The sequence below is a fragment of the Lepisosteus platostomus genome, chromosome 6 (assembly GCF_059453375.1).
Source record: "Lepisosteus platostomus isolate fLepPlt1 chromosome 6, fLepPlt1.hap1, whole genome shotgun sequence".
NCBI classification, from domain to species: domain Eukaryota; kingdom Metazoa; phylum Chordata; class Actinopteri; order Semionotiformes; family Lepisosteidae; genus Lepisosteus; species Lepisosteus platostomus.
This window is the reverse complement of record NC_142616.1, coordinates 3748442-3762975: the sequence shown is the minus strand read 5'-3', so window position 1 is coordinate 3762975 and position 14534 is coordinate 3748442. Positions and strand designations below refer to the sequence as shown.

The window sequence follows — 14534 nt, the reverse complement described above, 5'->3', positions numbered from 1 at the left end:
CCTTTGTTGTAAAAGACTTGAGGAAAAAATCCTGACTTTTCTCAGTAGACAGCCCTGAGAATCTCAGCTGCAGGAGGGACTTACTGTATCCAGACTGATTAACTTCTCAGAGGTGTTGACAAGAAAGTGGGTTTTCATCACAGCACTGGAGTACTGCTTTACACAAACAGTGGTGGGAGTGTGAAACAGGTTCCACAACCCCTTAGAGTAACATGAGATGAGATGGTCGGACTAATTAGTTTCTAGTAATTATCAGACACGCGGGGTGTTGTCAGTCCCTGTGGATGGAAGGAGAGCTGCTGCACACAGAGATCAGGGGCTCGCTGTTGCGCTGGGTGGATGGAGATCACAATCACACCCACATGACACTGCCCTGTCCATCTGCTCCTCTAGCGTCTCTCGGGGGAGAGATGGGCTCGTGACTCTCTGCAGCGCTCCGCAGGTCTGTGCGGCTCACAGGGGGGTCACTGCGCAGGTGAAGCACGAAGCCCTGGACGTACCCTGCTGGCCCACACGCTGCAGGGCAGAGCCAGACAGCAGGCTGGGCTCACTGGCCTGGAGAGAGAGACACAGCAGGCTGGACTGCTCGCAGTAAGAGCTCACACCCGGACAGTGAAATCCTCTGCACCATGTGGAGCTGTGACACCCCTCTGTCAAAACACAGCTGGAGGAGAACCTGGAGCCAAATAACTCCCAACGATTAAACAGCTGGATGGGCCAGCTGGCCTCCTCTTGTCTGTCACCATCATGCTCTGATCTTCTCATGCTGTGTGAGCGAGTTAGTATTTTATTGTTTTGATTATTGGGAACACAAACAACTGGATTGACTTCGCCTGAGCAGCTACTGACATCGACGTTTATTAAAAAAACTTCTTTCTGTCAGTCCAAAATGACACAGTAAGTCACTTCTCTTACAACCCCACACCTTCCCCAAACAACAACCACCAAAGCCGTTTCATAACTGCAGCTCTAAACCACTCCCCCTGACAACCCTAATCACACCCCTAACAACCACACCCCCTAATAATCACACCCCTGCAGCTCTGTGCAGATCCAGGAAGTGAAACTCAGAGATCAGTTTCGTTTTACTAGAAACAGCCTCACTGCAGCTCCGTCTCTACTGCTCCTCTCTGTGCAGTTTCTACTTGTCAGAAAAATGGCAGAAGGCACTTTTCCATTTTCTCAGGACCAGTTCAGCTGCTCAGTGTGTCTGGATTTGCTGAAGGATCCAGTGGCTCTGCTCTGTGGACACAGTTACTGTATGGGCTGTATTAAGAACTGCTGGGATCAGGAAGATCAGACTGGGATCTACAGCTGCCCCCAGTGCAGACAGACCTTCACCCCAAGACCTGATCTTCACAGAAACACCATCCTGGCTGAAGTGGTGGAGAAACTGAAGGAGACAGGGCTCAGTGGCCCTCCTCCTGCTCACAGTCCTGCTGGCCCTGGAGATGTGCTGTGTGATGTCTGCACTGGGAGACAGAGGGGAGCTGTGAAATCCTGTCTGGTGTGTCTGGCCTCTTACTGTCAGACTCACCTCCAGCCTCACTATGAAGCTGCTCCATTGAAGAAACACAAGCTGGTTGATGCCACAGGACAACTGCAGGAGAAGATCTGCTCCACTCATGACAAACTGCTGGAGGTCTATTGCTGTACTGACCAGAAGTGTGTTTGTTATCTCTGTCTACTGGATGAACACAGAGGCCATGATACTGTCTCAGCTGCAGCAGGAAGGGCAGAGAAACAGGTGAGGACTTTGTGTCTGTTCATAAAGTGTCTAGTACAAGATGTAAAAAGGATATTTAGGATATTTGGTGCTTTAAGTGATCTCCAGACTGTATTTACTGTATCTGTAATGCTGGATCTCCACTGCTGAGTCCTGCTCATGTACTCAGCTGTGATCCACACTGGTTGTGTCTCTGAAGTGTCTCCTGTTCTTCTGTCTGTTGTTCATTATCTCGTCCTCCTCACCTTCACTGTTTCCCTCTTTACTGTCCTCATGAAGCACCAGTGAACCTGTACAACTACACAGCACAATAAACACCTCTAGAGGAGACTGCACCCTCATTAATGCACAGCATACTCAACACCTCTAGAACAGACTGGACCCTCATTAATACACAACACACTCAACACCTCTAGAACAGACTGCACCCTCATTAATGCACAACACACTCAACACCTCTAGAACAGATTGCACCCTCATTAATGCACAGCACACTCAACACCTCTAGAACAGACTACACCCTCATTAATGCACAACACACTCAATACCTCTAGAGGAGACTGCACCCTCATTAATGAAGTCCTGCTTTAATTTCAGCACAATAGTATTATTATTTATAATAATAAACTCTATTTTTATATGATAGATTTAAAATGGCTTCTCAAAGCACTTTACAGAACACAAAAGGTAGAAGGTAGAAGGGGGTTTTGGAAAACAGTATAAAAGCAAAGAAGCAGAAACAGACCCAGTTAAATTAAAACCCTTCTGAAACAGAAGATTTTGAGTCTGGATTTGAATGAGCTCAGGGAAGGTGACTCTATGACATCCATAGGGATAGAATTCCAGAGCTCTGGGCTGCAGCAGGAGAAGCCCTGTCACCCAGAGTGCTGGCCTGGGGGACAGACAGGAGACCAGGATTAGAAGAGTGAAGGTTGTGAGGTGGGGAGTAGGATGATAGTAACTCTGACAGGTACTGAGGTGTCGAGCCATGCAGAGACTTTTAGGGGATCATGAGGATTTTGAAGTCGACATGAAACCTGATAGGAAGCCAGTTCAGGGACTCCAGGACAGGAGTAACGTAATCACTTGCACTGGACCTAATCAGGATTCTGGCTGCCAAATTCTGGACATACTGTAGTTTGTTCAGTGTGGGTTTAGATACCCCAGTGTGTGGAGTGTTACAGTAGTCAATATGAGTAAAGATGAAAGAGTTGACCAGCTTTCAGCAACAGTTAGCTCTAACATAGGACACAACCTGGTGGTATTTCTGAGGTTGAAGAATGATGTTTTGACAATTTGTTGCACATGTCAAGCCTAGATCAGATATCACCCCCAAGTTCTTCAATTTTGACTGTGACTCCAGTACAGTTTCATCCACAGATAAGGATACTGCATTGGTGTGCCAAGAAGCATGACTTCTGTCTTGTAGCAGTTTAAATGAAGGAAATTGTGAGTCATCCATGTGTTTATGTCAGAGAAGCAATTAGAGCAGAGACATGTCAGTGTCAGTTTAGTATGGACGTACTGTACTGTAGATTTGAGTATCATCAGAACTCATACATGCTGAAGGGTAGGGGGCCCAGTGTCAACCCCTGAGGAAGACCAGACTTAATGAGTCCAATTTCAGAGCTACAATCGCCGAGAGAGACAGAGTGAAAGTGATCAGTGAGGTAAGACTGGAACCATTGAAGAGCAGTGTCAGAAACTCCAAACACAGTCTCAAGACAAGAAAGTGAGAGGTCATGGCTGACAGTGTCGAAAGCAGCACTGAGTTCAGTAAGAATGAGGACAGAAAGAGAACGAGAATCAGAAGCCGTTAGAAGATCGTTAGTGACTTTGACCAGGGCACTTTCTGTGCTGTGAGGTTGTCTGAAACCATATTGGAGTTCAAAGAGGATTATTTAACTGAAGTCTAAAAGCACACTGTAAACTTTCTGCATGAAAAGGTAATGAAAGGGTATGAAAGTTGGAGAGAGGGTGAAAGTTGTTCAGGCTGTCCAGAGCCATGACTCTCTTTCTCACACAGGGGGAACAGCAGCAGCTGTGAAGCCACTGGTACCACATCAGTGCTCAAGGATTCATTTATTATACTGAGGACTATGGGGCAGAAAGCAGATAAACAGGATTGAAATAAAGTGCTGGGAAGGGGATCTAATAGGCAGGTGGTGGATCTCAGACACAAAAACCAGTTAACTGTGGTATAATACCTTCACCTGCTTTATTAAATACAAGACTCACGCTGGGCTCTGCTGGAGTCAATCTGACACAGAACATGTTTCCTTTTGTCCTCTGAAATGATCTGAATTTTCCCAGAAGCAGACAGGATGTGAGATGTGGTCGGACACAGGGTCTGCCTGGTCCAGAACCTCATCCAGCGGTCAAGCACGTCAGCCACAGGGTCTCCTCTGAGCACTCAGAGAAACTAGTGGCAGCAAGGCTCATCAGCACTGCTGTAGTCCTCTGTTTTGAGATGCCGAGAGCAGTCAGGACACTGGTGTATATTGAGATGAATGAAATCTGAGATCTCTAGATCATGAAGGAACAAGTAATAGGTTTATTCTTCTTCAGGTGTGAGAAGGCTCCAGGGCCGAAACGTTGTGTTTTCTTTCTTCTTTTTTTCAGAATGGAATAAACCTATTAATTGTTCCTTTGCAGCCTACGCATGCTGACGCAGCTCCTCACCTGAACTATCTCTAGATGATGTTTTATATATCATTTGAAACACAATTATCTCCTTTTTACATTTCACCTCACATACAGATGTGCAGACCCAGGTGTCAGGTGTCTGCTGCGCTGCACACGCTGCCGGTGTAGATTAGACATGAAACAGGAGCATGTCAGACAGGACCAGGAAACACATCTCGTGTGGATAAGACATCAAGGATACAGAGTGTGGGTTTCCCAGGGTGACTCTAAGGGGTGTCTCTGTGATGTGATTCTCTTACAGCAGAAATGTCCTGAGTGTCTCTGTTTCTCCACAGAAGCAGCTGGGGGAGACACAGACACAAACCCAGCAGAGACTCCAGGAGAGAGAGAAGAAGCTGCTGGAGCTGAGACAGGCTGTGAAGTCACTCAGAGTGGGTATTCACCAGATAAGTGGACACAAAGACACACATTTCCACAGCTGGACACTGGACAGTACCCTTTGGAAACATAGCATACAGCATAACGTAGTTTGAGTGTTTTCCTGTGTAATAATCCACTGTGTGTCTCCTCCCTCAGAGCTCTGCACACACAGCTGTACAGGACACTGACAGGATCTTTACTGAGCTGATCCGCTCCATTGAGAGAACACGCTCTGAGGTCACAGAGCTGATCAGAGCTCAAGAGAGGGCTGCAGTGAGTCAGGCTGAAGGACTTCTAGAGCGACTGGAGAAGGAGATCGCTGAGCTGAAGAGGAGAGACACTGAGCTGAACCAGCTCTCACACACAGAGGATCACATCCATTTCCTCCAGGTAACATCACTGCTCTGTGACTCTGCAGTACAAAAGGGTGTCTCTCACACAGAGCTGCTCCTGGCTTCTCCCCAGGAATGTGTGCTGTGTTTGACTGGAAACTCCTCTTTCTCTTCCCTGCTGCAGAATTTCCAGTCTGTCTGTGTCCCTCCTGGAGCTGGAGACTCACCCAGCACCCCTGTCCGTCCACACTTCTCTCCTGAGGCAGTGAGGAGAGCTGTCTCTGGACTGAAAGAGCGACTGGAGGATCTCTGCAAGAAGGAATCAATAAAGATTTCCACAACAGGTTAGTAGAGAAACACACTGATGTCTTTCTGGACAGCTTATATATTTCCTGTTTCTCTCTTATATTGTCAATGGATTTTCTGTGCAGTGACTGTATTTATCAGAGCAGCTTATCAGTAAATGATTCAAATTCTAGGTGAAATGTCTTAAAATCTCCAGTCTCACAAATCCTAATGACAGTAAGTGTGTTGTTATATTGTGCTGTATATAGTTTAACAGGAACATTTTAATAGGGGCTACAGTCCCAGTCCAGTAGAACATGTTATTCCTGTTACTCTGTTACTGCAGCCCTGATGAGACATTTCTCTGTGTGTCTCCCCAGTGACTGAAGTCTACAGTCTGCTGACTCCAGAGCCCGGGTCCAGAGCAGAGCTTTTACACTGTGAGTCTGTTTTCACAACAGTTCCCCTCTGAAATATACCTGGAGCTCAAACACACAGCAGGAACAGTGATACAGAAACTGATACACACTCTGACACACACACTGATTCACACTCTGCTACATGCTGATACACGTCTGAATTCAGAAAGTCAAGCTTGCAGACAGTCACTCTGTGTGGATCAGAGACACACTGTGTCAAACACAGAGATGGACACAGAAGTTCCAGTGGGTGTAGTTTATTTAAAAAAATGCACTTTATTACAACAATGTGCAGTGCACAGTGCTTACAGAGAATACAATTCTGACAACAACTCTTCTACAGAATTTAAATCGTCTCAAAAAGAGTGATTGTCCATTATAATCATTCTATTTTGCAAGTGGTCAGTGAGGCTGGTTCACACAATAAGAGCCCCTCCAAGCCTCCTGGGTGTTACCACTGGCTGCATTCCTGGCTCTGAAACTGCGATTGTCCATTTCTCAACAGGAGCACTAAGGAACAGTTTTTCTGGGTTTTCTTCAGCCCTCAGTCCTGTCCAGTGCTCTTTTGCTCTGATGAAACAGTTCAGCTGTTCAGGAGTCGTATAGAAACCAATGTCCTCAGGCAGCAGACGTGGGGCGACCTGGTGCTGGGCGGGTCTCAGGACATCCGAACGTCAATGCTGAGCCAAGGGGAATGAGAGACCCGGAAAAATATATACCCAGAGAGAGACACCGGAAGGCAGCAAAGCACAGGAAACTAGGGACAGGACAGAGTAGGAGCTCCCTCTGGCTGCAGAGGCCATTACAGTACCCCCTCCCCTTCATGGGCGGCTCCTGACGCCCATACAAATAAGCGAGCTGCACAGCACTGGGGGGAGGAAAAACCTCATTTAACTGAAAGGAAACCTCCGGGAGTCCATGGCTGAGAGCTACCCCCTCCTCCAGGGTAGAAACCTTTATTGGGTAGAGGAAGGGGGGGGCGGGGTAGTGCTCCAGAGACATAAAACAATAAAAGAGAAGTAAACAAGCACAAACAATGACAGAAATAAACCTGGGAGACCAGGGTAACAAACCACAATAAACAGATAGGAACCAAGAGTTCTACAACACAGGGGACAGGGGGACCAGAGAGAAGGGGAAACCAGGAAGTGAGAAAAGCAAAACACCAGGCAGAAACAAACAAAAGGACAAAAACCCGGGAAAAATACCGCAGACTGGGCAATAGGCACATTCAACATTCTATCACTGATATCGGAGTGGACAACCTGAGGAAAGCCAGGCACACGGCCCGCTCACAGGTACAGGAGTCGGAAAAAGAATCTCGCGATTAGAATAGGAGAGCTGAGAGAGGAAAAAAAACTGCGGAAAAACAAAAAAGCGCCGCTCGCAGGGTCAGTAGGAGGCTCAGCATTCTGTCACGGATGTCGGAAGGGACAAATCGTGGAGAGGCAGGAGAGTGAAAAAGACCCTATGCGTAGTGGTGGAACAGGGGTTAGCCTGGGCTCAGCTGTTCAGGAGCCGTATAGAAACCAATGTCCTCAGGCAGCGGACGTGGGGCGACCTGGTGCTGGGCGGGTCTCAGGACATCCGAACGTTAATGATGATCGAAGGAGAATGAGAGACCCGAAAATACATATCCCCAGAGACAGAGACACCAGAAGGACAGCAAAGCACAAGGAACTGGGGACAGGACAGAGTAGGAGCGCCCTTTGGCTGCAGAGGGCATGACACCTCTCTGGTCACCAGCTCTGGTGCACAGTCATCCAGCTGAGGGCCTTCAGCTTGTTGTCTAGTCCTCTGGGTTGAGTCTTTACCCTGGTCTCCCATGGGATCGTCAGCCCCTCCCCGGTGACCTGTAGGATCATCTGTCTCTCCCTGGTGACTAGTTCCTCCTTCCTCTTCCTTGTATAGTGCCTTTTGTTGGTGCAGAGCTCTGGCTGTCTCATGGCCTCATACCTCCTAGTAGGTCTCCGGTCAGTTTTCTGCTTCAGGACTAGTGTTTGACACTGGATCAGATGCTTCACAGGGAGGGAGAACCACAGCCTGACAAAGTACTGAGAATTGTGACTGATGGGGTCCAGCTCCTAGTGACAGAGGTTGCAGAAGAAGATGCAGTGGAGTTTCAGGGGGAAATTCGGCACATCTCTCCCCCTTCCTCACTGTCTGGCACATCTGGTTCCTTGTGATGTACTCGTACCTGTTCCACCATCCCTTGCAGCGCTTGTCTGAGTCTGGCTGACAGAGGGTACACCACGACCAGGTCAGCTTAAGCCAGCAGGGTGTCTGCCTTCAGCACCCTCACTTTACCCACGAGAGTCAGCGTGCGAGTCTTTCACAGGCCCAGTTACACGTTGACCTTGACGGTCCTCTCTGTCCAGTTTATGTTCTTGTTGTCCTGGCTCTGGAATGAAACCACCAGTATCATTAGGGTCTTCATGCAAAGCTTGAGACCTTCTGGCGGCATGTTCCTGTCCCTCCAGGGTCCAAAGAGCTTGCCCTTGCTCTTTCTGTTTATTAGCCTCAAGTCTGAGGCCCTGCAGTACTGCTCCCTGACCTGCAGCCCACTCTGCAACCCCCTGTCTGAAATCAGGAACAGCGTCATGTGTACTGGGAGATCTTGAGGACTTCCCCTGTGCCTCTGCCTACAGCTCTATAATGAGAACATAGAGAAGAGGTGAAAGAGGACACTCTTGTCCTACTCCAGATTCCTGGGGGATTCAATCCCAAAGATGTCTGTTCATGTTGACCCTACTGCCCACTTCAGAGTACAATATCTCTGTCCAGCAGCTGAAACTTTCTCAGAATCTGAAGTGCTCCAGCCCTCTGAACAGATAGCTGTGGTTTACTGTGTCGAAGGCTTTCTCCTGGTCCAGGCTCACCACCATCATGGGCACGTTCTGGTCCTCGGCCCAGGTGATGGCATCTCTGGTGAGCTGGAGGTTCCAGCTGACTTATCACCCTCCCACCCCACATGTCTGGTCGCTGTTGATGAAGTGGGGCAGGGCGGTCCTCAGTCTAATGGCCAGTAGCTTGTACACGATCTTGATGTCCATGCAAAGCATCTTTTGAACCTCTCTTGAAGTGCTGAGAGATGACACCTTCCCTCATCCTGTGTCCAAGCTTTTTGCTGATGGAAGAGCTCTTGTTCCACCTCCACCAGGTCTCCCACTGGGGTGTCCCAGAAGCAGGTGTAGAATTCCTTGGTAAGTCCGTCTTGCCACAGCCCTTTGCCATTCTCCATCTGTCAGAATGTGTCCGAGTCTGAGACCCTGGATTTGTGAATAACTGGAATATTCAGGAGCAGAGCCAGTCTCACAATAATGATGGTATGATGACAGTGCTCTTCCCCTGCAGCTTCACAGACACACAGCCTCTTGTGAGCGGCAGCAGTGTGACTCTGGTACAGGGGCTCCTCTGGGGCCTGTAGGCCTCTCTCTTGTCTGAGAAATGGCTGCTTCTCTTCACACATCAACCAGGCTGATGGGTCAGCAGGAAGAAAGAGTCAGGACTTGATCTGTCTGAACAAACAGAGCGATAGGAAAACCCAACATCATTTGTTCTTGATATCCTGCCAAAATCAGAATGTCTTAGGTTATTGTTGGTCAGTCACTAAATCTTTAAGCACAAAAACCTCAAACGCTTTTAGACTACAGTCTGCAGACATCAAATACACTTGAATTGGGAATTACACAGTAAAATGCAGGAGAGGTATAAGTTTAAGGGGGAAGAAACAGTATTTCTGTGTATTTTGCGCAGATGACTGTGAAGAGATAGGGGAATGACAGACAAAAAGAAAAAGAATTCAGGACGACACACAACCCGTTACACAGTTTGTTCATTGCTGGCTTGCTGTTTACTGGGACCAACAGTAACAGGAAGCCAAAAGCAGGTATAAGTCATCGTAAATGTATTCTGTTCAGTGTTGAAAGGGTGAGCAAACACTCTGTACAGGACATGTTTCTGCAGTTTCATATCAAGAAGAACAGATGTTTGGAAAGCTTTGTCAATTCTACTTGTCACAGAAATGGTAAAAATGACACACGTTTAAGATCAAGATCTCTTTATTTGCCATATACAATCTCTTGCATTAGGAATTCATCTTTTCACATACAGGACCCCAGCTTGCTCTCCATGAGACACAGACACACAGACAGAGAGAAGCTTGGGGTCACAGTACAGCCTGTTTTCCTCAGAGCAGCTCAGACATGTCAGAGTCAGGTGCTCATGGTTAGTTTAAGAGGGGTATTTACTGGGGCTGTAGGGCTCCTCTTACTGGCCAGGGGTAATAACTTTGGGGTCTTTCTCTTCAGCCCAGCTGGTGTTCTCACATGGTCCTGGTCATTAAGAGACCCAGTGGTGTGTTTCACTAAGAATGACACTGGAGTGTCAATATTATTTCACTAGTCCCACCAGAGTGAGTGTGTATTGGGGTGTTTGCCTGCGATATTGGGGACCTCGTTTCAAACAGGAGTGATCTAGAGGGTGTCTGTGTTTCCAGACTGATAGACTCTCCTGTGGAGTAAGTCAGTGTTTGACACTGTGCCCTGTTCTACACAGAATAAGTGTGAAATATCAGTGGAAGATGTTGTCATGATGGCTTCAGAGTTGCAGTGTCCAGAAGAGGGCGACCTCTCTCATCACTGAAATAAAGGCGCTCTGAGCCCAGAAATGAATTCAGGTATTAATAATAATTGCTTACACTTATATAGCGCTTTACAGGTAATGGGGACTCCCCTCCACCACCACCAGTGTGTAGCCCCACCTGGATGATGCGACTGCAGCCATAGTGTGCCAGAACACTCACCACACACCAGCTCTCAGTGGGAAGGAGAGCAGAGTGATGAAGCCAGTTCAGAGAGGGGGGTTATTAGGAGGCCATGATGGGTAAAAGCCAGGGGGAAATTTGGCCAGGACACCATGGTTACACCCCTACTCTTTTCAAGAAACACCCTGGGATTTTTAATGACCACACAGGACCTTGGTTTTAAGTCTCATCCACAGGACAGCACCTGTTTACAGTATCATGTCCCCATCAATATACTGGGGAATTAGGACCCACATAGACTGCAGGGTGAGCGCCCCCTGTTGGCCCCACTCACACCTCTTCCAGCAGCAGCCTTAGTTTTTTCCAGGAGGTCTCCCATCCAGGTACTGACCAGGCTCACACCTGCTGAGTTACAGTGGGCTGCCAGTTGGGAGTTGCAGAGTGATATGGCTGCTAGTGTTTTTATAAATTCATGTAGGTGACTGTGTCAGCCTTTCTAGGCTCCAGGAGTCAGAAAACAAGAGCTTATAAGAATATCTTTGATCTTCACTAGATTGACAGGCAGACAGGTAAAGGGGAGTATTTACTCAGTATTAAGTATTAATAGTTTACACTGAAGTATTAAGTATGAGGAGAGTATTAAGTCAGTGTTCATTAGTCATGCGAATAAATCTTCTTGAATCGATTAAAACCCCCATTCGCTCTGGGCATGTATAAGCCCCGCCCCCGTCTCTCAGTGGTCAGAGCTCACTGATTGACAGCTGGTGTCTCCTATCAGAGAGGCGGACAGTGAACACGAGCAGTCTGAAGTCAGTATGAGCGCCTCTGTTTCTCTCGTCTTTCTCTCCGGGTTTCTGGATGTGTTATTTCTGCTTTAAACTGAACACTTTGGATATTTCTTCACATTTTCAAAGTAAGTGGGAAGGCTTTCTTATATCTCAGCAAGGTTTTGCTTTTTCCATTATATTTTTTTTCTGTAAAAACGAGCAGTATACAGTCTTTGAATTCAGCACTTTTTTATTCTGCGTCGTCAGGAAAATGGTCTTAGAGAAGATGAACGAGCTGCTGAACTGGGATTTGAAATAAACCGGTTTAACAGACAGGCTGTCCAGTTTCTTACAGTATACAGGTCGCTGTGGTGGGTTGTGAAGTGTCTGAAAGCGAGTGGTCGGGCTGTAGTTTCTCCTGCAGTCCGGTCGGTCCTGTGTTTATTAATAATGTCGTTTAAAAAAATAAAGTTTCATCGCTGTGAAAACAAGTGTTTAATGTTTGTATTTAGAGGATATTGGGATCACTCCCATGTGTAACACTAGTGAAACAGTGAAGAAGATGTCGTTTCTCTGGAAGGGAAGAGCAGTCATTAGTAATTGACTGGTGTTTCTCTCTCGGTGTGTTTGGGGACAAAGACATTTCACAGTCTGATGGAGTTGAGTTGGACTGTGATCGGCAGGAGCCTGTTGTGATGTTTGTGTTTTATTCCCCAGCTGCTGTGACTCTGGACCCTGATACAGCTCACTGTGGGCTCAGCCTGTCTGAGGATGGGAAGAGAGTGAGATGGGGACAGAGGACGAGTGTCTCTGACAATCCTCACAGGTTTGATTACTGTCCCTGTGTCGTGAGCAGGGAGGCCTTCACCTCAGGGAGACACTACTGGGAGGTGGAGGTGAATGAGTGGTGGAGAATAGGAGTGACCAGAGAGTCTGCAAAGAGGAAAGGAGAGTTCAGCTTCTCTCCCCAGCAGGGTTACTGGTGTCTGGGCTCTGACTGGTCTGGTTTCTCTGCTCTCACTGACCCTCGGACCCGTCTCCCCCTCAGTCTGCGGCCCAGGAAGCTGGGGGTGTGTGTGGATATTGAGGAGAGGAAGGTCTCCTTTTACACAGTGGAGTCCAGAGCTCATCTCTACACTTTCACTGACATGGTCTTCCCTCAGGGGGAGAAGATCTATCCTGTCTTCTGGACTCGGGATTCAGATAAAGCCCTTGAGCTGCTGCCTGCTGTCAGTGTGGAGATTAAACCCGTCATTGACTCATGAACACAGGCTGACTCTCTCCCAGCTCTCTGTCCACTGCTCACACTGGGAGACTGGTTTACTGACGGGCAGTGAGGTGAGGTCAGAAATATAGTAGTAATTGTAGAAATGATGATGTTGTGTCGTGTTTAATTTTTTTTTATTTACTATAACACATTTAAACGGGGAAAAATAGCATGTACGAGAGAGGGCGAGATAACTCACTACCAGCCAGCTGTACTCCTGACTTGTAAATATCTCTGGAAACCCTGCTGTGTTTTTCTTCTAATTTTTGAGAAAATAAACTTTTAAAAATGAAATCCCGTGTGAGTCTCTCCTGCGCGCGCCGGTGCCTGTGAAGCTGCCAGATCGGGGAGGGACCCGGTGACGTCACCACAGCCTGGAGGAATAGGGACAGTGACGCAGACAGGAAGTGGCTCAGGGTGGTTGTGGGAGTTGTAGTTTATCACCAGCGCTGTGTCTTGTGAGCAGCTCCAGCCAGTCTAATACCCGGCTCCCTTTAATACAGGGATACATGACTATATTCGGTATTTTATGTTCGTTTGGGGTTTATTTTTACTGTGGTGGTTTGTGAGAGACGTTTTATTTGATCTCTGATCGTGATCCAGGGAAAAGTGGATGCTTCTTTCTAGTCTTTTCTTTATTTTATTTCCCAATGAAGTTTGGTAATGGGCCAGTGAAAGCTCCGCTTTCCTTCATATGATGCCCAAAAGTTTGTTGGCAGCGGCGAGTTTTTTCCTTCACGGACAGAAACTTGGGCTCCGTGTCAGTCTTGTGTTCTGTCCTGCCGTTTGGACATTTCGTGTGGAAGATTCTCTGTCCACAGAGGGACTGTGTCATGAGAGGTAGTTTTAACACACTCCCTTGTGCGCTGGTTAGTGTGGTAATTGTGAGACGCTCCCTAGAGCAAGCGGGTCAGAAGATGGCGACAGACCTGCTGTTCTAGTAAGAAGTGAAGTTAAACTCATTCCTGCTGTTGTGTTCAGCTGTGTTTAATATATATAAACTAACCCGAAACACGAGAGACTGCACTGCTTCGGCAGTTTGTGTATTCAACATCATTATCTGAGGGATTCTTTTTGAAACTTTGGCATGTACAGAAAAATAAATATATTTCATTTCGCTTATTTAAGTTCCTCTGTATTGGAACAAAACGCGCTACAATTCGTTACTTGTTCAACTTTTGTTTTAATCCCAGCCGTGTCCAGACTCTCAGAACAACCTGAGAAACGTCCAGTTCAGGACTCTCAGTACCGCCCTCTCCGACCGCATCTGAAATATTTCACTTTGTTCGCTTCGTGACGCAGCGCTGTACCGCGGGAAAACACTGTTGACAAAATGAGTATCGAACTTCGAGCTGTTAAATATTTTCTTAGAAAAACATTTTATTATGCAAATAAATTAAACCACTTGACTAAAATTTCTCTATGACTACAATGTGGTAAAAACAATGTTGGTGGTGTTTCATCACCACCATTAACATCTGTGGTGATGAAATGCCTGGAGAAGCTGGTGTTGTCACACATCAACTCCTCCATCACAGAGTCCCTGGACCCCTTGCAGTTCGCCTACCAGAGCAACAGATCAGTGGATGATGCCGTCTCCCTGGCTCTGCATACAGCCTTGGAACACCTGGACACTAAGAACTCGTATGTGAGAATGCTGTTTGTGGACTACAGTTCAGCATTCAATTCCATCATACCCAGTCAACTGGTGACAAAGCTCAGGGGATTAGGTCTGTGCACCTCTGTCTGCAACTGGCTGCTGGACTTTCTTATCGAGAGACCACAGGTGGTGCGGATAGGCAATAAAACATCAACACCACTCACCCTGAGCACTGGAACCCCACAAGGCTGCTGTCTGAGTCCAAGGTTGTACTCCCTATTTACTCACGACTGCACAGCAAGACACA

General features: G+C 47.3%; 1 protein-coding gene across 1 annotated transcript; it reads left to right on the top strand.

The window, feature by feature from the left end:
* The first annotated feature begins 966 nt into the window (after positions 1 to 966).
* Positions 967 to 12921, top strand: LOC148659645 (E3 ubiquitin-protein ligase TRIM39-like). Its single transcript, XM_088637569.1, has 6 exons — positions 967 to 1747; positions 4708 to 4803; positions 4949 to 5182; positions 5309 to 5468; positions 5790 to 5849; positions 12078 to 12921. The coding sequence occupies exons 1-6, from the start codon at positions 1157 to 1159 to the stop codon at positions 12623 to 12625; spliced, it is 1689 nt and encodes a 562-aa protein (XP_088493695.1). The 5' UTR covers positions 967 to 1156; the 3' UTR covers positions 12626 to 12921.
* Positions 12922 to 14534: the final 1613 nt, after the last annotated feature.